General features: G+C 36.3%; 1 protein-coding gene across 7 annotated transcripts in view; it reads right to left on the reverse strand.

The window, feature by feature from the left end:
* Positions 1-951: 951 nt before the first annotated feature.
* LOC117211202 (tyrosine-protein kinase Btk29A) overlaps positions 952-23,627 on the reverse strand; it is a 344,145-nt gene continuing 321,469 nt past the window's right edge. For 5 of the 7 annotated variants that reach the window (XM_033454871.1, XM_033454877.1, XM_033454873.1 and 2 more), the window contains 11 exons: positions 9,460-9,521; positions 9,138-9,221; positions 5,740-5,804; positions 4,470-4,535; positions 4,113-4,241; positions 3,837-4,030; positions 3,355-3,526; positions 2,579-2,747; positions 2,376-2,494; positions 2,041-2,293; positions 1,409-1,541 (listed from right to left, as the gene is read on the reverse strand). In XM_033454871.1, the coding sequence (XP_033310762.1) occupies positions 1,440-1,541; positions 2,041-2,293; positions 2,376-2,494; positions 2,579-2,747; positions 3,355-3,526; positions 3,837-4,030; positions 4,113-4,241; positions 4,470-4,535; positions 5,740-5,804; positions 9,138-9,221; positions 9,460-9,521 (1,415 nt within the window). In that variant the 3' untranslated portion in view covers positions 1,409-1,439. Of the gene's footprint in view, positions 1,542-2,040; positions 2,294-2,375; positions 2,495-2,578; positions 2,748-3,354; positions 3,527-3,836; positions 4,031-4,112; positions 4,242-4,469; positions 4,536-5,739; positions 5,805-9,137; positions 9,222-9,459; positions 9,522-18,621; positions 18,640-23,627 lie in introns of those variants that run through there. The other 2 variants (XM_033454876.1, XM_033454872.1) reach the window with 2 other exon arrangements.

The raw sequence follows: 23,627 nt of genomic DNA on the forward strand, positions 1-23,627 counted from the left end.
AACCTAATAACAAACCTAAGGACTGTTCTAAGGACCAGCCATACGCAGAAAATACAGCATTGAAGATTCAGTTAAAAAGATTCTGTTTATGGTGGTTCCTTAGGTTTATTGAGGGTCTGAATTACTGTGCGTGGGCCTTTGACGATCAGACCATGAAGGACGGCGCACGGACTGCCCCACGCGACGTAACAATATTCTTAAAGTTGCATGCTCTAAAATAATCTACTTTCATTTAAATTTGTATTATTAAGATATCGTCAAGCTAAGCAGAGCTCGCTCTATGAAAGATACAATAACAATTGGTGAAAATGCGTCTGTTAGGCGAGTAATATTGTTATTAATGATTCTAAATCTACAAATAATACCGGTAATACAACAGGACATGTTATTTTTCTTTATTCTATTTTATTAAATTGTCATAGTATATAATACACAAGTGAGACATTCATTTATTAAATTCACTTATCAAGCAGAAATAATGTTCTCATTCGTGGAGTTATGTTTAGTGTTCTCGTTAAAAAGTCGATAACAAAAGGACAGTACACGTTTCTACGGCAAAATCACAACTTACTAATATATCCTGTTCGAAGGACAATCAATAAATACTACTGTTCTATTTGTAAATGCATTCGTATCGTTGCGTGGAACAGATACTCTGAAACTCATGATGGACAAGGCAGGGGGTTGGAGAGTTGAAGATTAGGATAGATTGAAAAAACCTGATATATCCGAGAAACACATAATAATATCACGCACTCGGATCGTTTTCGTTCGACGAGAAAAAACAACATCTAAAATGTCTATAGTAAAGAGGAAATTTTTGAAAGTTGATTTAGATCATAGAAGGAAAGAGAAAGAAAAGAGAGAGAAAGACAGAGAAGGGGAGCGAAGGGTACGAGGGTAAAGGGTCGCGATGCTGCAGGGTCAAATAATGTCGTATTAATATTGTTCTTCTTCTTTCTTTTTTTTTTTGTTCGCTTTTCTCGTTTCTTTTCTGTTGTTTTGTAAGCTGCGTTAATACAATCGTTGAAATCGACACACATACTTTCGGGACACACACACAACTTTTATTTGCCTTTAGTGGCTCGTATCGCCTTGCAAATTTCAATCCACGGGTGTCCGTAGGAACTGCAAATGTCACAGACGTTCGACGAGCTTGATGATGGTTGACTAGGTTGGTGGCCGGGTGTACTTGGTGAGGATGACCCTTCTTTCTTTAATTTACACGTGGATGACGAGAGATGTAGAAAATCAACCGAGGGTGGTAGAGTGGCGGGTGCACGTGTTTTACGTGATGACGGTAATGTTGCTGAGTTGTACGACGATGACGAGTTAGATGATGGTAGTATTGAGGGCGATCGCTCGAGCGATGGAGATTTTGCCGCCTGTATTGACCGGCTCGAAGGCGACGATAGGCGCATACACCGTAGAAGGTTGAGTCAATCATTGAGCAGACCTTGAGACACACTGATTAGCTGCTCCTTCAGTACGCGGAAGGAGGGTCGTACTTCCGGGCAATGGGCCCAGCATTTTCGCATTACCTAAAACACAAATAATCAATTAATATACAAATAGAGTTCCTGTTAAAGTCTTGGGGTTGTTGTAGGATGATCTTATTAGAAGAATTCCTTGAAAATAATCATGTTTATTTCTTTACATATTATGTATACTGAGTGATTCAGGTAACTGTTTCATGTTATAATTCCGTTAGCAGTGCAGTTACAGAAAAATGTCAAAGGAGGAACATGAATGATCCAAAAAGTACTATATCCGTAGGACCATGTCTTTTTTGGAAGTACAGTGGTGTATGTGCAATCAATAATTGCATTATCTTTTTAAAATGGAAATGCATACTTTTTATTACATAGATAGATTTCTCTCGTCATTCTATGTAAAAGAGCCATCCATCATCATCCATCTTTCTCCTTCGACATTTTTCTCTAACTGTACTGGTAACAGAGTTATAACATGAAGCAGTTGTGTGGACCACCTGTACATCATAGCGTAAATAATTTGGAATACGATATGGCTATGGCAAACCTCGTAGACTTCTTTGAAGCAGGCTTTAGGTCTTTCCAATATGATTCCGCGTTGCACTCTTTCCACAACTTCGGTGTTTTTTAGGCGACCATAAGGCATCTTTCCGCATGTGAATACTTCCCACATAAGCACTCCATAGGCCCAGACGTCTGATTTTGAGCTGAAGCGAGTGTAGTTCAGCACTTCTGGGGGCGCCCATTTGATTGGAAATTTGGTGCCTCCGCTACTAGTATACTGGTCATCCAGTACATACCTACAACGAAATTAAAAGATTTCTAATTAGTAACTATGAACAAGGAGTACAAGAAGCTGCATAATGTAGAAAAGGTTTTCACCTTGCTAATCCAAAATCTGCAACTTTTACCACATTTTCTGAGCCCACTAAACAATTGCGTGCAGCAAGATCTCTATGAATGTAGTTATGCCTTTCTAAATAAGCCATGCCTTTGCAAACCTGTAATTCAGAGTATTTCAATTAGCATTAATAATTAGAATGATTAAGAAATGAAGGAATGACATTTAGCAATTTTGAATTTACCTGTATGCACATGTCTAAAAGGAGACCAACATTTACTCCTAGAGTTGCTTCATGACGACGGAGGTAGTTGAGCAGAGATCCATGTCGCATGTATTCAGTGACAATATATATTGGTCTGTCCTTACTGCAAACGCCATATAGTTGGACCAAATTCTGATGTTGAAGTTTCCTATACCCAATAATTTAACATTTGTCATTCTCTAAATTTATTTCTTAACACTACAATTATTAACACGTTGACTGCCACGACACCCGTATTCGGGTGTCAGCAAAGTTTCTGGTCAGGCCGCGTAATCCATATTCGGGTGTCGCTTATTTGACTACTTGCGAAGGATCGTCGTAGGTATTTGAAAAGATATTCCATAATAATAAAACTGTCCAATTGTTATACAAGTAATACGAAAATGGTTTATTAAAAAAATTATTTAGGATGTAAAACTTATTTCTAAGTTTTTAATTTTTCTTTTCGACGCTGTAACGAATTAGGGCAGAGATTTTAAGTTATACCGTTCCTTGCTCGGCCAAGATTCAAACTGAATTTGCAGAAACTGAAGAGATGAGAAACAAATGCGAAGGAATGGAAACAAAAAAAACGAGAGATCATTCTTGAGACCATTCTTGAGACCATCACTTGAGCGACTCGCATTACTAAAATATCGATGGGAGTACCTAGCAGAGAACGCTCGGTACTGCTGCACGCGTGGCCTGACGGAGATTTCTTTGAAAACACGCGTGGCAATCAACGTGTTAAAAGATTGATTTAATTATCGGCTTACGTCATCACTTTAGCTTCCTCTATAAAATCATCTTCAGACATCGTGCCTTCCTTCATCATTTTTACTGCAACATCTATAGAACCGCGCCATTTTCCTCTTCGCACTACGCCAAATTGTCCAGAGCCAAGTTCTTCCAACAAGTGCAATTCTGCTGGATCAATCTCCCACTTATCTGTAAATCAAAGACTTGCTACAGTATTCTGCAGAAAATGGTTTACTTCTTAACGCCTTTGTAATTCCCTTTTTTCTTTTGGAAATTACTAGACTATGGATATTTATGCAGATTCATATTTTCATGAGCAGAATTAAAGAAATAAGATTTAGATTTTTGAAAGCAGAAGATTTGTTTTGCCTCCTGAATATTATAACGTGTATTCTATCTTAGATATTTTATACATTTTTACGTATTATGTGACCAGCATACATTTTTGCTTTATAATTCCCATAAATATATAAGAATCTACAGTCTCGAAATTACAAACCATGACTGAGGCCAGCAGTTGGTGGCACAGGGCGATCACAAGGACTGGTTTTCAGTCTGCTGGCTAGTCCACCGCTATTGTGCCTGTGATAGTTAACCAAGTCTGGTATTGAGCCACAGCAATGTTTTTCGGACAGATAAAACTCTCCTCTAGTGTTTTGTTTGATGTGATAGTGCTTTACGTGAGGATGTGGGCTATAACGATATGAATATCTTCTTATTAATTTTTTCTACAATTGTTATCGTATAAAGTAGTGTCGTATGTGAAAACACTTACACTTTAGTGTAGAGAGAAAGCGTGTACAGCCCTTTGGTAGACGAATTACGTACGACGAAGCAACCTTCCTTATCCTCCTGTTTGAGCAATGATTCTGCACGTTGTCTGGACATATCACCCACGTACCACCTACAATTCCAATCATTATATTTCAATCATCATTACATATAGCGTTCGTTCATTATTTAGTTCCTTATTTATTGTAATCTATAGTTTCCGGCTTACATGATATTTACATTTACATTCTGAAATCTTATCTTACTAATTACTCAATTCAATACATTTTATCACTAACTCACAACATTACATAACATTAAAAAAGCATAAATTATGTATGAACTCCCTGCAGGTACGTACTCATATTTCTGAAGACCCAGGAGTTCCTTTTCCTTCACGTAGTTGCTAGGAATATAACCGATGGATCTGAAAGGAGAATCAGAGGTTACAATTAATTGTTCTACGTTATTCTCTGTCCAAACTATTCTATAAATATTGTACAAACATTGTGCAATTATTAACAAACCGATGTCACGGAAATTTGATGAAACTTCGCAAACGAACATTATGCTTAAGTTTTGATAAAATCCAATTACGAATTTATAGCAGACAAAGTAACATCATATCGTGTAATGGACGTCATTTTATCATTATCCTGCTTCGTTTCCACGCACATATTCGGTGCTCAAATATGCAAAACGAATAGGCAATTTTGATTGTGTCAATATCATTTGTGTGTACGTCGATTGCCTACATATTTCAAAATTTCAAAAGTGACGTAACTCAAACAAGTATGCTTTTGGGAAGAGCAAAGAACTATTTCTGAGCTTGAACAGTAGATAATTGTTTACCAAACCGGCAAAATGTTGGTCAAATTGGTAACATAGTTCATAACGGTTAAGAGTATCATCCCCTTAATCTCATTATCAATAAAATTAGGTTTAAATTGTAACATTATTGTTAGTGAAAAAATGTAAGCTATTTTTTATAGCAGTAAATGCAGAATAATATTTTATAAAAGCTAGTTAGTGGACTGACTTACACCACTACGTTTATCAGTCCTTTACACATGCAGCACGCTAATATACATATTTTACATGCCAAGTACAGTTTCCCTTGGCTCGTGTTTACTTGCTACACGTCTTATTATAACGTTCGCCAGTCGAATCGTCTAGCAACGAATGCATAGCCCTAATCTGCTTTTGGTTGCGTTAAGTAGTCATCAGGGAGTACGAAGAGAGGAACCTAAGCCATTAAAAGCACTCGATTGCCGAGCATGCAAATTGCTACGAAGATATGGGTATCGAGCGAAACGTCGTTAATCCTAATTACCGCTTGCAGCAAGGGTTTGCATAATTGGCTGAATCTAATTAAATTGAAGCTTGATCTCGATCGAAATCTTTCGATCCGATGTGTGGTTTTACTCGCTTGAATTAATGTTTGCTAAAATGGTAATAAGTTTTCAAGGAAATTTTAGAGAAAGTTTTAGGACAAAAGACGTAAATAAATAAATTAGAAGCGAGGCAACATATTAAAAATAAATGTAGCAAAAATGATTCTACGTAGAATTAAAATTACGCTTCTTTTGCTTTGCTCTTCTTTTGTTGAATATGATGCAGCCTTTACATACCCGTGTTCATCTTTGACTTTCCACCAATGTTCCTGAGAGTCATCCAGCACCTCGTACTCTGCACCCTGTAACACGAAACAATTTATTATTATTCTTTCATCATACTTGAATAATTTAAATTCCGTATACGATACGACGTTGACAAGTATCAATCAATGACTTTTAATTCTAACCGCGAATAATACAACCTTCGATGTGACTCTCGATGACAATGTATCTCCAAATAATCTTAAACTTGAACGAAACAACTTCGACTAATGTTAAAAACCAACCATAACCTCGACAACCATCCATGATTTTCACCTTGATTGAAAATGCTATGACTTTGAGAATCGTCGATCATTTCCAAGTAATTCTGAGCGTCGATTATTCGACCTCGATCATTACGCGTCATGATTGTCAAATAACCTCAACCGGAAGTTACACTGAATCGTATGACTAGTGAATCGTATTTAGTGAATTGTTGAACACCACAAAATATAATACGTTAAATTTCGCGAGTAACAAGCGTGTCTATCGTCGATCTATTTATTGTATGTATTAAGCTCGTTAATTCAATTTTTTTCTTTTTTTTATTTTATTTAGTTGTTTACATTCACAATTTGTCCGATTTAGACATTTGGTAGAATTTTTTGGCTGTTTGATTATCGTGTGGGTGGCTACTCCCAGCGGGATACCATCTTCGTGTTTGTTAGGTTATATCCTTTGTGTTAATTCAATTTATTCACATATTTTGGTCCTTATTAGTACAGCGAGGATTTAGAAAACTATTCTGGAACGTCTACTAAATTTTCGAAAGCCATAAAATATCTCTTTGTTAATTTAATGTCTGACGGAATGTGGTGCGCCGTATGTGTTCAAGTGTTAATGGGACCCAAGGTTTCTCTGCATATTAGAGGATAACCAGAGAGCCCGTGGAATGCCAGAGATGCTGCTGTTTACGTCGACAATAACATGATCGACGCAGGACATTACACGGACCGTTATTTAACCGCAGGATCCAGTTGTATCCAGATTATAACTTGGAAATGTAACGCTGGTTTCGAATCTTCCCATAACGCCATGTGTTTTGAATTAAAACGGTCGCACGATCGACCAATAGTTTTAGAAAGGAAATTGCTGACGATGATCCTTGACCGAACTTTGTTTCCTCGTTAGAAGCATGTGGTGGTTTTAGGTGCGCCATCTATTGTCGAAAAGTTCCCAAACAGTTATATCTTTTGGTGAACTAAATATTGCTTGGTTGTTAGGTTAAAAGTAACCGTAATATTTTAACCAGACGGATTCTGTAGAAAGAAAAATTACATTTCTAACGACATATACATTTTTCAAAAATTCCTTATTTTCTCCGATTTTGCTTGCAACCTGTACTTTTATATTCTTTCTTTTGTAATATAATATATTAACACGCTGAATGTCACGACAGTTTTACAAGGTTTGGCCGTGGCGCCACGGTGAACTTTTTATTATGACATACATATAATATTGAAATATTACCTACAACAGATATGCTACGGTGTATAATCATCGCTAATGAATTTATCTCACTGAGGTCACCGGTAACCTCCGCGGCGCTATAGTGCAATTTCACCCGATTCACTTACTTTTTGCGATTATCAATTATCTCATATTGTTTCTTCGCGTTGCTAAATAATTGTTCTACGTTATTGGATTCCGGGACCTATCATAAACCATAATCCATCCCTCGGTCATATTTATTCGTACCAGCAATAATCCTAAAGAATCGTCACAAGATGTGGCAGTTTTTACTTTATTGTCAATACCCTTAATTGCCATCAAACATCTTTCAAGTCGAAACGTTTTTTAGGGTTACTGTTCATTAAGGTAAAACACGGACATAGCGGGTTTTCCCATGTTCGACAGCTACTGGTGGAGGACGCACATAATATATTTCATGTATAAATAAAACTATTTTTATATGTTTTACACTGTCACCGGTGACCGGCTCTCAACTTGGCCGTGGGGCGCCGTGGAGGTTAAGTTAACCTAACCCATGGCATTGAACGTGTTAAGTAATGTAATATAATAAGAATATAATAAGAAAAAGCTCGTCAGTAAATAGGATTCTATGGAACATTCTATCCGTATTTGTTACCGTTCTATTGCTTGTTTTCAAGTACTTACAAATTAGAATAGCTAGAATTAGACAAAAAATCGCGCGCAAATCATTTTTAATGATTCTTGCATATTTTCTTAAAATCGAAGAAGCTTTTCTGCAACAGAAAACATGATCACGCGAAATGTGACCTATCGAAGGTAACAGAATTATTTAATCCATTTATCCACCTAAACTAGACGGTCTACTGTGTCAAACCAGAACCAGGTCATTTTGGAACAAAAAATACTATCTGTATTTTCCGCAAGGAATGATCGAAAAAATTCAAGATTTTACTTAACTCCTTCGAAAGCTTTGGACAGCGGTGTAAAGTTTCTATATCCTCGTAATTCAATTTGCCTGTTCGATTCTGTATGATATAGCGCATGAATCAAATCGATTTATAGTGGCGCGGTTATTAACGTAATATGTACGCGTGTTTGGATTCGATAGGACGAACAAGTGTTCGACGCGATTAAATCGTGGTTGGTCAAGTTCCATTTGAACCGATACAAGCGGCGTAATTTACGTAGTTCAGTTTGCTACCATACCTTTTAGTTTGCATCGTGGTATAACACAGATTCTTAGGATAACATTTACCCTCATATGATATGATACGCTTTACTTTATCGACGTATGATTTTCATCTCTACGACGCGATCTGATTTGATTTCGTTTGGTACAGTTTGACATAACTGGCTACGATACGTACCATGTAATGCTAGTTTGCTTTTTTCCTTCTTTCACGTTGTACATAACACGATTCCAATCGATTCAGCTCGAGTGCACGCGCTACGATTTAATTCGATTTGATAGGAAACAATGCAGTTTCCTACCATAGACCGCGGTAACGTTCGGTTTAACGTCGGATCGTAAACTATATTCGCTACGTAGCTACTCTAGCTGAATGCGATTTCGTACCATTCGAACGCATAATTATTGGAATCTTCGCAAAACACGAAAAGATATGGAAGGCCCATTCACAATCGAATATCGACTGTCGTTTGCTTTTATGTGATTCGGATTTCCGTTTCAATGGGCAATTATTGTGGCTTCGGGTTCTCCCCGATGTAATTAAAACTGCATTACAGAACCGTCCGTTAAACGATCCCGTGCATCGATCCTTTCTATCGCCGTTTAATCGCGTATTACATATTTTATAACCTATCGATACTCGTGAACGTCGTACCACGCGGATAAGTCGACTCATGATACGGTTTATTGTGAGTGTTGTTTTTTTTCATTCTTTCAATAAAAAAGCGAGAAACCGAATTTCCCTTACCTTTTCGAGGGACAAATCGCCACCCTCGATCGCTCGAAAAGGGTACAGAGCTACCACGACCTTCGTTCTCATCATTATCTTGTCCTGCAACATGTATTGATTGTTACTCAATTTATCATTTTTACGTTGTTCAATTAAATCAAAAAATTAGGTTACTTAATTATTTAATTACGGAGAATGTTTTCTTTTTTGAGAAGTATATTATTACAATGTGGTAAATAATGTTTTATGGAAAATAGTGATATTTATCTGTCACCTTGTTTTCTTGTGGCGGAAGGATATGTAGCTCGTTGAAATATGAAAGGAGGATTTGTTACTTTACCTTGGTTTTAGAAGATGGCGTCCCAGGTGTGCCCCCTGGCATTATTGGAGTCGAGGGGGTCCCTGTAACATAAACATTACAAGTTTTCCTTAGCGATTGATTTGTTAAAATAAAAGATAAGTTTATTTTAAAATCGATGTATTTCATATACAGTCGTTTACGATCAAGAGTATTAAATATATTTCCGTATTGGACATATTGTACCAAGTTAAAACTGCAAAATGTAGACGCTTTATGTGGGGCAGTAACTTAAAAAAAAAACGGAAATGTATTCTTATATTTTCTGACTTGAGTTTGTTGAAAAACTAATTTCCATCGTTCATGGAAGAGTTAATTTTAGTTACAAGTATATAATATAAAAAAAGGATATAATGAAGAAACACTTGTACGGTCTGTTGAAGTAATTACTTCAAGAAAAACTCTACATCTTTGCTTTTGTATATCCGTAAACTGCAAACCGCTGTTACAAAGAGAATAGGATTTAGTGAAAAAAATTCCAAACACGGAGAGGTGCATATTATTCTGCCCTTGAATATAAATTTTGTTTTAGGTTACAAGGTCTAGAGACAAAAGAGCTATAAGTGAATTTCTATCGCTGTTTCTTGTAGTTTTCAGCTACAGCTACACACCAAGGTTAACTTTTTGGTAATGTCCTTTGCTGTAAATATATGAACATGCTCTCTATCCTTTTTCTTCCTAGTGTATTGTATCACTGTAAGAGTGAGCATCTGGATCAGCATACACTATACTTATACTTGTTTTAATATATTTTTCTATTACAAATTCATCCACTCGTTCCTCTATCAGTCAACCTGAACAATATCGTGTATTAAATTAATAAATAATGATAACAATTTACTTGATTTGATCTCATACACTATACCTGTACTTATAGTTGTTTCAATATATTTTTCTGTTACAAATTCATCCAGTCGTTTCTCTATCACTTAACCTCAATAATATCACACATTAAATTAATAAATAACGATAACAATTTACTTGATTTTGATCTCACTATACCCGTACTTATATTTCTATATATTTTTCTATTACAAATTCATCCACTCGTTTCTCTATCACTTAACCTCAACAATACTACACATTAAATTAATAAATAACGATAACAATTTACTTGATTTTGATCTCAATATACCTGTACTTATATTTCTATATATTCTTCTATTACAAATTCATCCAGTCGTTTCTCTATCACTTAACCTCAACAATATCATATATTAAATCAGTAAATAATGATAACAATTTATTTGATCTTGACCTCATACATTGTACTTGTATTTATACTTGTTTCAATATATTTTTCTTTGCAAATTCATCCACTCGTTCCTCTATCAGTCAACCTGAACAATATCATGTATTAAATTAATAAATAATGATAACAATTTATTTGATCTTGACCTCATACACTATACCTACACTTATTGTTGAGGTTATTAAATGTATGAACAGAGGAACGCGTGGATGAATTGTAACATAGAAAATATATTTTAATACAGAAGTGTAAATACAAGTAGGAATATAATTTGAGCTGGTCCTGATCCGCACGCTAGCAGTGTTACCCTATATCTGAAACCCCCAAAGCTGTCGTCGCCATTTTACTGTCTATGGTCTGCCTTCGTCCCAGTCTATTGTCTGTACGTTGTCGATGGCTTCAGTGCTTGAGAAGACCAGATGTAGAGTTTTCTTAGAAGTGGTGACCACTTCGACCACTCTCCCTAAAAACTCTACATCCCTACAAACAATTACCTCTTAATATCTTTTTTATTTCTCAAACCTAAATATTCATTTGTCTTAAATATTCAAATCTTGGTTTTGGCAACGCTTTTGTACATATATCTGCCAGTTGCTTTTCGCTTGTTACATACATTACATCAATTTCGCCCCTATTGTATAAATCTCGCAAGAAATGATATCTTACATCAATAATCAAAAATTACAAAATAATAATGATATCTTACATCTTCTTTGATGGAATTCTGCATTCTTAATTAATTCCACGGCACTAGTATTGTCTACACATAGCATATGCTTAAAGATCTCTATCTTCACCGTGTTGTCGAATGTTTCGAGGACGTCGAACCATTCTTGTCGTACTGTCATATGATCCGTAGCTCCTGAGTCGAATGTCCAAACATCATGGTTTGCCGCTTGTATCGTTGAGGTGCTTTCTAATAGACCAATTCCGCTGTGATCTCGATTTTGATTTCTGGTTTCTTGGTTGTCTCTACTGTCGTTTCCTTTATTATTTTTAAAGCAATTTTTACTGGTGTGGCCTTTCCTTTTGCATATAAAGCATCTAAAGCAATCCTTCTTTAGATGGCCAACTTTTCCACAGTTAAAGCAACTTGGTCCTTGTTTCTCGTATTCACGTTTACTTGACTGCTTCTGCTGTTCCCTTTTATAATTATTACCTTTTGTTACCAGTGCCACCGATGTTTCCTGGTCGTCTTTCTTCCATCTAATTTCTTCCGTCATCAGCCTGGTACTAAGCCTGTCTAAGGTCTTCTTTTCTTCTTCCACGGAATCCCACGCACTGTGAAAATGATCGAATTTGTTTGGTAACACCGATAAAATGCGTGTTATCAGCATTTCCTCGCCAATTTCACTCCCAAGGGCTTTCATCTTCGCCGCTATGAGTTCCAACTTTGATAGGTTGTAAGAGACATTTTCAGATTCTTCCCATCTAAAATCGAAGAACTGCTTCTGGACCATATTTAAATTCTCATCCGACTTCATGTCATATACTGTATTCAGCTTTTTCCACATTTCATGTGCTGTCGTGCAACATAAAAGAAGATCCAACGGTTTCTTTCCTACTGAGGTCACGATTAATTTTCTCGCTAATCGATCTGCTTTCAAAAATCTTCCACGAGCGATTTCTTTCTCCGCGCTGTTACCTGGATGACACAAATTCCCTTCACACACGTTGATCAGGTCGTCATCTTTCTCCAAAAGTGTACGCATAACAAAACGCCACTGGAGCCAATTTTCTTCGCCACGTAACATCCCGATCTTCGCACTTGCTAATTCCATTTTAACACTACCACTTACTTTACTAAGCACAACACTAACAATTTATTCACTTCGCGTTGCTACCTTACAATTTACAGCTCTGGGCCCATAACCTGTTGAGGTTATTAGATGTACGAACAGAGGAACGCATGGATAAATTGTAAAGCACAAAATATATTTTAATACAGATGTGTAAGTACAAGTAGGAATATAATCTGAGCTAGTCCAAATCCGCACGCTAGCAGTGTTGTCCTATAACTGAAAACCCCGAAGCCATTGTCACGTAAACTTGAGGGTTGGATGATAAAATAAAATAGCTGAGTCGTAACACAACTATTAATTTTGTTTTAATTAAACTTTATTATGAATTCAGCAATCACAATGGAATACACACTGAATTAACACACATAAATCACAATTCAGTCCAACCAGGTTATGTAAAACCCAGTTACACCGATACGTTAAGTACGCGACTGTTATAAGGGTAGACACCGGTAAAGATATGTTGACTATTCTAAGGATACCGAATAAGTGAGTTTTACTGACGATACTGTGTCTGAGCAAAGCTAGGAGTGGGTGTGTTTAAGGACACGGAACTATCGGATTTGTTGATGACAATTTTGGTTAGGGAAGTGAGGGCAGTAGACACCGTTTCCGATTGGATAATAAGAAGGTTGGTGGTCCAGGAAGGGTTTTAACCGCCCTCGCGAGAAAGTTGCTAACGGAACGTACCAGACGCAAGGAAAATTAACTTTCCGTGTTAACCCGTAGTAAACAATAAACGTAAAAGGAAACCTAAGACAAGAGATACTCGCTTGGTCTGAAGGACCGTAACTAAGAAAATTCCAAGACCCCTGGTGGGTTCTTAAGACTATTGAGGGTACGCTCCAAGGATGTGCAAACATCTGGGCGGGCACCACCCTGCCTGCGGTGCGTGGCCTGATCTCTGATGTGTCTACTGCCTATGGCCTGCCTTCCTCTCAGTCTATTGTCTATACGCTATCGATGGCTTCAGTGTTTGGGAAAACTAAAAAGACCAGATGTAGAGTTTTCTTAGAAATGGTGACCACTTCAACGTAAATAATAATAACAATTTATCTGATTTTGACCTTATACACTATATCTGTACTTATACTTATACCTATACTTATGCTTGTTTCAATATATTTTTCTATTACAAATTCATCCACTCGTTCCTCTATCAGTTAACCTGAACAATATCGTGTATTAAATTAATAAATAATGATAACAATTTACTTGATTTGATCTCATACACTATACCTGTACTTATAGTTGTTTCAATATATTTTTCTTTACAAATTCATCCACTCGTTTCTGTATCAGTCAACCTGAACAATATCGTGTATTAAATTAATAAATAATGATAACAATTTACTTAATTTGATCTCACTATACCTGTACTTATATTTCTATATATTTTTCTATTGAAAATTCATCCAGTCGTTTCTCTATCACTTAACCTCAACAATACTACACATTAAATTAATAAATAACGATAACAATTTACTTGATTTTGATCTCAATATACCTGTACTTATATTTCTATATATTCTTCTATTACAAATTCATCCAGTCGTTTCTCTATCACTTAACCTCAACAATATCACACATTAAATTAATAAATAACGATAACAATTTACTTGCTTTTGATCTCACTATACCTATACTTATATTTCTGTATATTTTTCTATTGAAAATTCATCCAGTCGTTTCTCTATCACTTAACCTCAACAATACCACACATTAAATTAATAAATAACGATAACAATTTACTTGATTTTGATCTCACTATACCTATACTTATATTTCTATATATTTTTCTATTGAAAATTCATCCAGTCGTTTCTCTATCACTTAACCTCAACAATATCACACATTAAATTAATAAATAACGATAACAATTTACTTGCTTTTGATCTCACTATACCTATACTTATATTTCTGTATATTTTTCTATTGAAAATTCATCCAGTCGTTTCTCTATCACTTAACCTCAACAATACCACACATTAAATTAATAAATAACGATAACAATTTACTTGATTTTGATCTCACTATACCTATACTTATATTTCTATATATTTTTCTATTGAAAATTCATCCAGTCGTTTCTCTATCACTTAACCTCAACAATATCACACATTAAATTAATAAATAACGATAACAATTTACTTGCTTTTGATCTCACTATACCTATTACTTATATTTCTATATATTTTTCTATTACAAATTCATCCAGTCGTTCTTCTATCAGTCAACCTAAACAGGGTCTGCAATTTAGAACTAGATTTCATTTTTCGAAACATTCGCCATTAGTCTGAGTTTTTCACGGCAGCGAAGCTGCTTGGTTCGTTTCCTGGGATAATTATCGAATGTAGCATGGAGAAGACTTTGGAGAAGAGATCTCATAACTTACATCTAATGAGCTTACGTTGCTTGCGATGTTTTTAATGAATACTAATGAACTCTAAAATTTCGTTCTCCTTTCCTCCAAAGGAAAAGTCCGGTCTGCGAAGCGAGCTTTTTTAACCGAGAATAATTGCACTCATTCTCGTAGGAGCGGTTTATGAATGAGAAAGAAAAGGACAACTTTTTTTTTCTTTAATCTAACAAACAAATTCTACGATGTTCGCTTCTTTTCTCATCGTCTTAAATCGCCTTAATTAACAACGAATTATGAAATGGAAAGATTGCAACTTTTTGACGAAATATTTATTGGCAGAATAACCGATGCTGTTACGTAGGTAAGTTGTAAAGTAGAATTCAACTGGAATTATAGTGGATTTTATTATTGAGCCAATTAATCAACTCTTTCTCTCTCTCTCTTCTCGTTGGTAATTAAGCAGAGATTAAAAGTTTTCGTTCTATTTATTTCTCCGTTACGAGTTCAGACAATAATCGTAACGAACGTCCACAGAATATTATTCATTTATGAAACAGGATGTTGAAAAATTCGTTTAATTCGGTCGACTAATAATGACATCTTTGTTTGCATCAGACGTTTGAGAAATGTTGCAGTTAAACTTTGAACAGCGATTTGTCGATCTATAATATAATAATTTATGGTACAGAGAACTATAGTTAAAGTACAGTTCTCGAGAAGACTACAGAAAATGCTTTCGTTCAACGAATATCTGTAAAAATATCATTATATCAGATATTCGAACGTCTACGTTTCTAAATATCCAAATTTATTTTAAATAAAATGCAAATCATTTTGAGAAATAAAAAAAAATTCAAATTACATAAACGATGAAATACAAATATTGACGAGATGAAATTCCTTTTTTTTTTGTACCTGACCGAAGCGTCGAGCGTTAAAACAGCTACTCGTTTCGTAGAATCTCGCTCGAAGGTTTCAAACATTCGTCGCAAGCAAAGCAGACGAGCCACTCTATCGGGTGTTCTAATAACGCACGCGAACATCCAGTGAACACGCTAATAGACAACAATATATCCATTCGTGTTTTATGATACATCCTCTGTATCTCGTAATATTCGTTCCAAGCTAGGAAAGAATCATAACGAATCGTAAAAAAAAGAAAATAAAAAAAAAAAAAACGGATATGAGAGGAAAAAAGAAATGACGAGAACAAACGATGGGTAGGTCATCGGCTAAACATTTTCGTTTGCTGTGAATCGACCGATTTACTTCGATGTCAGCGGTATCGAGCCTGATGTTTCGTTAATATTTTGCGAACAGCACGTCGGGCATCGTTTCGATATTCGCACAGCTTTTCCTCTTTTATAGTTTTCATTTCTATCTAGATATGTCGCAACAATAGAGTTGCAGCTTCGTTCTGCATATTTCCTTTCCTATCTTTTTTTCGTCTGTATATCTTTTTTTACCTCGAAGCGAACTCAGCTTCAAACGTAACCTTTACACGAGAATATGGCTGTGTTGCCAATTGTTCACTTGCCTGGCAACGAGACGGATGAATGAACATTTACAAAATTAAACGGATCAAGTTATCTTATCGAGAAATTCAATCCCCCGCGGCATCTCGTCGAATTTTATTTACTTTTAACGTCTCGTCGCCGATCTACGTTTCATATTTCTCACGAGGAACGCTCGTCCAGTCGATCTATCCGACTTTCTTTCCAAATTACTGTTTTCTGTCTTCGTTATTCAATATGTACAGTACATCCTTCCATGGAACGCTAGAAGGAAACTGTTAGCTCAGTTTAACAAAATTGTTGCTAGTACTTCACACTCTGACAGTCGTAGCAAAAAAATTTTTTTTATTATTTAATTTGTACTTTACAATTTGTCCAGCTGGACATTCGGTAAATTCGAGGAGTTCTCTGGAAGAAAGATTCTATAGGTCTATTAGAGATATATACGGACTTTCTTTCATTTCATAAATATAAAGAAGAGAAAATTTCTTTAAGACCAATTGTAATCATAAGACTGCGAATTTGTATATTACATTTGTGGAAAATTTGAAGATGCAAAAATGCACTTAATGTATATGAAAATATAGAAATTGATCCAACGTATAATCCTCTCTATAACGTTCGGTAGGTAAAGTAATTCTCTATTTGGGTTTCAGTTTTTTAATTGTATTTATGGAAGTATCGTTTTGTATAAATATTCACGGTTTGATAATTATCAATTCGAATGTACCTAATATTAAAAGACTAGAACTAATACTTTCGACGCAGTCTTATGAGTCTCCTTTCTCAGAAGTATAGTATACAATAAGTATAGGCAGCAATAACGAGATATAATAACATTAAAAATATGAGCTATATAGTATATCATATCATACGTCTCGTGTTATACTATTTGCAATAGGTTTGAAGGTATTACGTATTGTTCGAGAACATTGAGTTTGAGGATGTTTTCGAAACGAGCAATTTGCATCGATACCCAGCTTTCTCTACGGATCATATTTCTGTTTTCTCTTGGTTTCAGGCAGCGACTCTTTGTTGGTCTCAATTAGCGTGACGCGTAACGAGCTGCAGCTCGTTAGCTGACCGATTCGTTGATAAAATACACGATTCCATGATCCCTGTACAACCAACTGGATTTTTCGTTTTAATTACTCTTTCCTCTTAAAACTTTCAAACCTTTAGATCAACCGGATTCTAGTTGCCTGAATGATAACCATAATAGCACTTTCTTAACTGGCAAAGATTTTGCTTCGTTCACGAATCGTTACGATCCCCACCAGTTCTAGTAACTGATTGATGGTGCTTCAAAAGCTTCTTGCACGATCGAGTTAACCCTTTGCACGTCTATATCGAGTGTGATTCGACATCAATTTTTATCTCAGGAGTTCCTTTGTCGAGTCCCACTCGACATTCTTTCATGTCCAAATCAATAGATGTCGCGCACAGGTTATCGATGCTCTTACCGAACTGGCTTACTTACCTAACTTATATCAATCTGCTCAAAGTTAGAAAATTGTATACCTGTCACCCTCTAAATATTTACAACGAGTGAAAGGCGCGAAATAAATAAGTACTTTGACAGTAGTGATGACTATATGCGAGAAGATCTTGAGTACAATATATTCGCTAAGCGTTGGGAGCTGCTGGTAACGAAATTGAAATAACATTCCGAGTGCAAATGGTTAATACTATGGAGGAAATTTTGGCGAAATTAGCAATGTTAATCAATTCCCTCGTATGACAGTAACAGGCTTGACAATAAGACGAAGATTTACAAGTGAATTGTACGAATTACAATTCGATCGATGGTATTTACGATACAAAATTGTAAGAATATGAAAACTGTTTGTGTAATAAATGTTTATAACCTATGCTTTGCCACTTGGTAATTTACTATCGTGTAAAATGGTTTCAGTTTTACGTTCGTTAAATAAATAATTATGCCAGATGTTCGTGTCTCGTTCGTATTCGACGAAGAAAAGAGAAATATACTTTCTTCGATAATTGATCAATAAAGAGGTAAGATCGCGACTAGTGGCCAATTAGCAAACTAATCGTAGCAATCGGCTACTCTAGCACGCAACTTCGTGCTATCCTTCTGGTCGTCAGCTTTTATTTTATTTTTTTATTTTTTCTATTATTTAATTTGTACTTTACAATTTGTCCAGCTGGACATTCGGTAAATTTTTCTAGTGCTTTTATTTGAAAACATACCACGACGCCAGAAATTGCAACGGATCCATGATCCAGCCAAAGCGAGCCATCGAGCCTCTCCTATGCCTCCTTCCACACCACTTTTCTGAAGATGCTATCGTCGAACGTTTAAGTGAAAGCTCTAGAACCACACAGATTACGCGTGAACGCGCGTTTTACACAGGTATTTTTACCTCACCAACTACCCTCGAATTTCGTATGTTTTCACGCCGAATAAACAGAGAAAATAAATAAATAAATAATATAGAAAAACGGAGAAACACGGAGCAACTACGCGCGACGAAGAGACGTGGATTTTAAAGGGAATAATAGATATATATATATATATAGTTAGGTTATCACTCGCGAACTGTAACCGAACTTCACGTGTTCCCGACGCGTCCCAAGAAACAGCCGAAGAAGAAAGATTTAATCGAGAGAAGAAATATTTTATTGCAAAGAAATATGAAAACTTGTAGGAACCACGTACAACGAAGAGACGTGAATTCTACAGGTAATGATACCTAGATGGTTAAGCTTTCACTCGCGAACTGTGATCTAACTTCACGTGTTTTTCAGATAAGTCGAGATCGAGAGGAATAACACACGCCGTACGAGAAAAAGATACGGAGATATAGAGAATGAAAACACCACACGATGAAGAAACGTGGCTTTTAAGGAGAATATGGTATATGGTTAGTACGATGACTAAGAGAAACGCGGTTGCAAGCAAGAGTGCAGGTGCGTGCACCGGCAGCACTGAATGCCGGAATATCAACGGTGAGCGAAGGACGATACCACAGCTAGTCTCCACCCTGTCTAGACAAAATCAATGCGACCTCAACCTCCTGCATCCCCTCCAGCATCCCTTAGACCGTTCAACGTCCCCACGTGCGTGCGTGCCTGCCTGCCTGCCTGCCCTGCGTCCCTCTCTCTTTCGAACTTCCTCTTCATGTCTAGTTTCATTACCGGAAGCAGTCTGCCGCTGCTCCACTCTATGGAGTGTGTACTACGTTCACCGACTACGGATACAAGTTGCTACTTCTTCCTTTCTCTTGCTCCTCTTCTACCTTCGCCATTTCTTTTTCTCTTCCTTGTCTATCTCTTTTGTTCTTTCCTTGGTCTTATCTCTTTTCTATTTTTGTAGGGAACATGCTGTTTCATTCGACCGGCACGATGGTCCTCGTCACACGTAGCGACGTGGATATTTGTGAGTGCTACACACGCACGAAGAGACAAGAGCGAACGGATCGAGGGAAAATGGAACGAGGGAATGCAATTTGAGACTGTTAAAATGTCAGCGATTTTTGCGACCGGACAGGAAATGTTTATTAACGGCCGTTGCCGGCACCAGGTTTTACACAGCCGGATTTCGTTTCGCTGAAATACGGCTGTTTGGAAAACCGATAATGCGTGTAAAAATGTTCGTGTCACCGAGAGGCGGTGCGAAAGAAGCTGCCGGGATTCGATACGGGCGTAGTGTGCGACACGCCAGCTCTGGACTTACGAATAGCAAGTCACCGTTGAGTCTCACTAACGAACAGTTAATTTCGCGTAGTATCACGCTCTTTCCTTTATTCATCGTGACAGCGTCAGTTCGTAATAGCGTGAGCAATTTTATAATACGTTTTTGTGCTACTTGATCGAAACGATGCCCAATCAATACTCTAGTCAAAGGGCAGAGTAGCTCCTGACAATTTTCACAAGTGGCGATACTATAGGAAAGTAAACTTGACAATGAGAAACGTAATATTAGATCGTCTAAGCAATGCATTCGACAGATGAAACTAAGTGAAAATTGTTTAAAAGCAATAGGATATTATAGAAAACCAGCATGATCGCATGAAGTCCTACTATTCTGCTCTATAGTTAAATCTATTCTGATACTTTTATTAGTGTGAAAAGTAGTTTTGCAGAACATATCAAAACATTTTCACGGAAGAGCAGAATATTGTAAAAGTCGTACACGATCATAAAAAACGTCTATCGTGATAAATGCGTAAATATTGAATAATACAGCAGACATACGTACTACTTTTTTTTTTTATTCATTTATTAAAATTACAATCAATTCTCGCGTTGAGAATTTTCAGTAATTTTTCTGGCGTGGCGCAGTGACATGGCTGATTATTTATAATAAATTAATACTTATTATAGATAAGTATAATTTATAAGTAAGTATTATAAATAAGTGAATATTACTTAATTTAGATAACTAATTGAATCTAGCGTTTAGGTCTAGCGGGTAGTGCCCCCATACGTATTACATGAAAACTAAACCAAATCACAGAGACTACACTACCACATAGTCAGTCCGGCTATGTTACCATCGATATACCATCGTGCAGCTCTTTCCGTATCATCGGACAGTAAAAACGTATCGGCACGCTCTATTTGTTTGTTCGTTTCAGTCAAGTATTTGCACCCATATCTCGCCTTGAGACGAGAGTAGACGTTCTTAAAGCATTCGAGGGCGAGACACGATCGCGATGCATTAATCTAAAAAATTGATGAACCGCGATACAACAGTCTGTCTTTCTCCTCTCATTTCACCTCCTGTGAACTGTGCGATGGAAACAAAAGAATTAACCTCGACCGATAGAATCGTCCGCGGTAATTGCTCGTTGGGGCGACAAAATGTTCGCTAGAAACACGAATACTTCTATCGATGGAGAAGAGAACGCTGGAACAGTTGACCTGTTTCGAGTAGTTGCTCTGTATACGATACACGACACACGCGTCACCCATTGTACGGTTAGCAAGCGCGAATACGTTATTACTTGCTATTATCGCCGCTACCGAATGTTTCATATTGTTTTCCATTCTTCAACGATTTCTCAACATCGTTCGAATGCAGTCGAGATGGAAAAATATTCAGCCGAGAACGTTTTACGGTTTCTACAAATTTATTACCGCGGCTTTATTATCTTCCGTTTGACAAATTGCGTTGATAAGTGTACTTCGCAGCGTGGCTCGAACAATTCTCTTGATTCTTTGAAAGGTTTACGATACCTCCATCGCGCCTTGATTTTCTCGAACGTGTATAGATTTTTATATTTTACGTCCAGTAGTTTACGATCTGCGTTCTGCTGTTCTTATCATCTGGGTTATTCAGCAACCAACGTTTCTGGTAACAATGAAATGCTTCTTACGAGATTTTGTATATTATTGTTATTTGATAACTATCGTATTATTTCTCTCTTTTTTCGGTCATCTTTATGATATAGATTAAAAAGGAAACACCCAACAGATCTCACAAAGGACATAACCTAACAAACAAACACTCACCAAACTAAAGAAATAAATCAATCAAATTCGAAGATAGTATCCTACTGGGGGTAGCCATCCACATGTTATATTATTATACCACTAAGCTACAATATTTTACCAAATGCCCTACTGGACAAATTGTAAAATGTAAATAAATAAATAAAAAAAAAATCTTTATGATATATAAACTTTGTGAAACTGTCCTGAAACAGCCAAGATTTTTATCACCAGGTTTACATCAATTAATTTATATATAGTATAATTTATATATATAGATCTGGCTCTCGTAATTGTATAAATATTGTATAGCAATGTTCAAATTATATATATATATATATATATAGATCCAGATAGTTTTTAATTTGAAAATTGCTGTTTACCCTGATCTAATTTAAATTTGTATAATTGCAAGGGGAAACATATCATTTCAGTTAATCATCAACGAAGGTTCGATTAACGATCTTCATTTCAAAATGTTATTTATTTCGAAATAACATTTATTAAGTAATAATCTAATGGTAAAGCGGGTTATATCTGAAATTCTGCAAAGGTTTTAATTAAAAAGATTATTGAATTCCTGTCGAGTAAGATCTGTCTCATTACGAGAGTATTTAATCTACCGAAATTTCAGATTCCTCAATGAGAGAGAGAGAAATTTCGATAGACATGTTCCACGAGTAGAAAGTTCTTGGAAAAAAAGGAGAAACATGTTCGTTTCGATTGAAACCGAGACTGTTCGTCCTCGGAACTAGGACACGATTCTTCTGCTAATTTGAAAGCAGTTTATTAATTTATCAGCGGCTGAATTTTTTCGAAAAACCGGGCGATACTTCGTTCAAGCGAATTTTTTTTAGAATTTTTCATTTTAATTACAGAGACGCAGGCGATTTCGGATAAAATGTTTTTGTTTAAAAGTTTCCCTTTGCCCACTTAACCCCGTTCACCACGTTCGTGAAATTCTGTTTCGCATTGTAAATTGCTTGCAGATAATTATCTTAGAATATTCGCGCGGTCGAACGTGTCCTGTAAATTAACGAGAAGAGAGACAGCGAGGGAAAAGAAAGAGAAATTTGAAGTGTATAGGCCGTGATAGTTGTAGTTGCGGATGTAGATGTCACTGCAGGGGTACTGCTGCTTTTCTACTAATTTAGATGCGTGGAAAGAAAAATGGGACCATGGGATTTGAACCTGGGTCCCGAACGTTCATAACCTAAGGCGCTAACCACTGCGCTGCCGTCGTCCGACACTAGTTGGCGTCGTCCGGTGGTATTTGCTGTCGAGTGTCGCCACAAATTAAATGATTTTTCATTAACCACCATTTTAAACCTTCATATGATCAACATTTGTTTGGGCGAAATGTTTTAATGGAAATGCTTCCAAAATGTGGGATATTTTGAATGTACAGAAATTCTTGACAAATGTTATTACCAAAGCGAGTTATATATTGAGTTGGCAACTAAGTGATTGCGAATTTTGGATTGGAACAAAGGAATCTACAGGAATTCTACGATATTTTCAAATCACCACCTTATTCCATTTCTCACAATCCCAAAATACCAAAATTGCAAAAAAGTCTCGGCTCTAGAAATTATGCAAAATTTTCTTTACATCTAATATATTTCAATCTTCTCTCACTTTGAAAATTCCCAAACTTCTATTAACGGAGAGTTATGCTAATGGGAATTGCACAAAAACTTTTCACTGTCTCTCATTTTGCTTCTTTGGTATCTTGGGAAATTTTGAAATTTTCGCTATTG

Source organism: Bombus bifarius, unplaced genomic scaffold, assembly GCF_011952205.1.
Source record: "Bombus bifarius isolate JDL3187 unplaced genomic scaffold, Bbif_JDL3187 scf7180000008218, whole genome shotgun sequence".
Taxonomy (NCBI): Eukaryota; Metazoa; Arthropoda; class Insecta; order Hymenoptera; family Apidae; genus Bombus; species Bombus bifarius.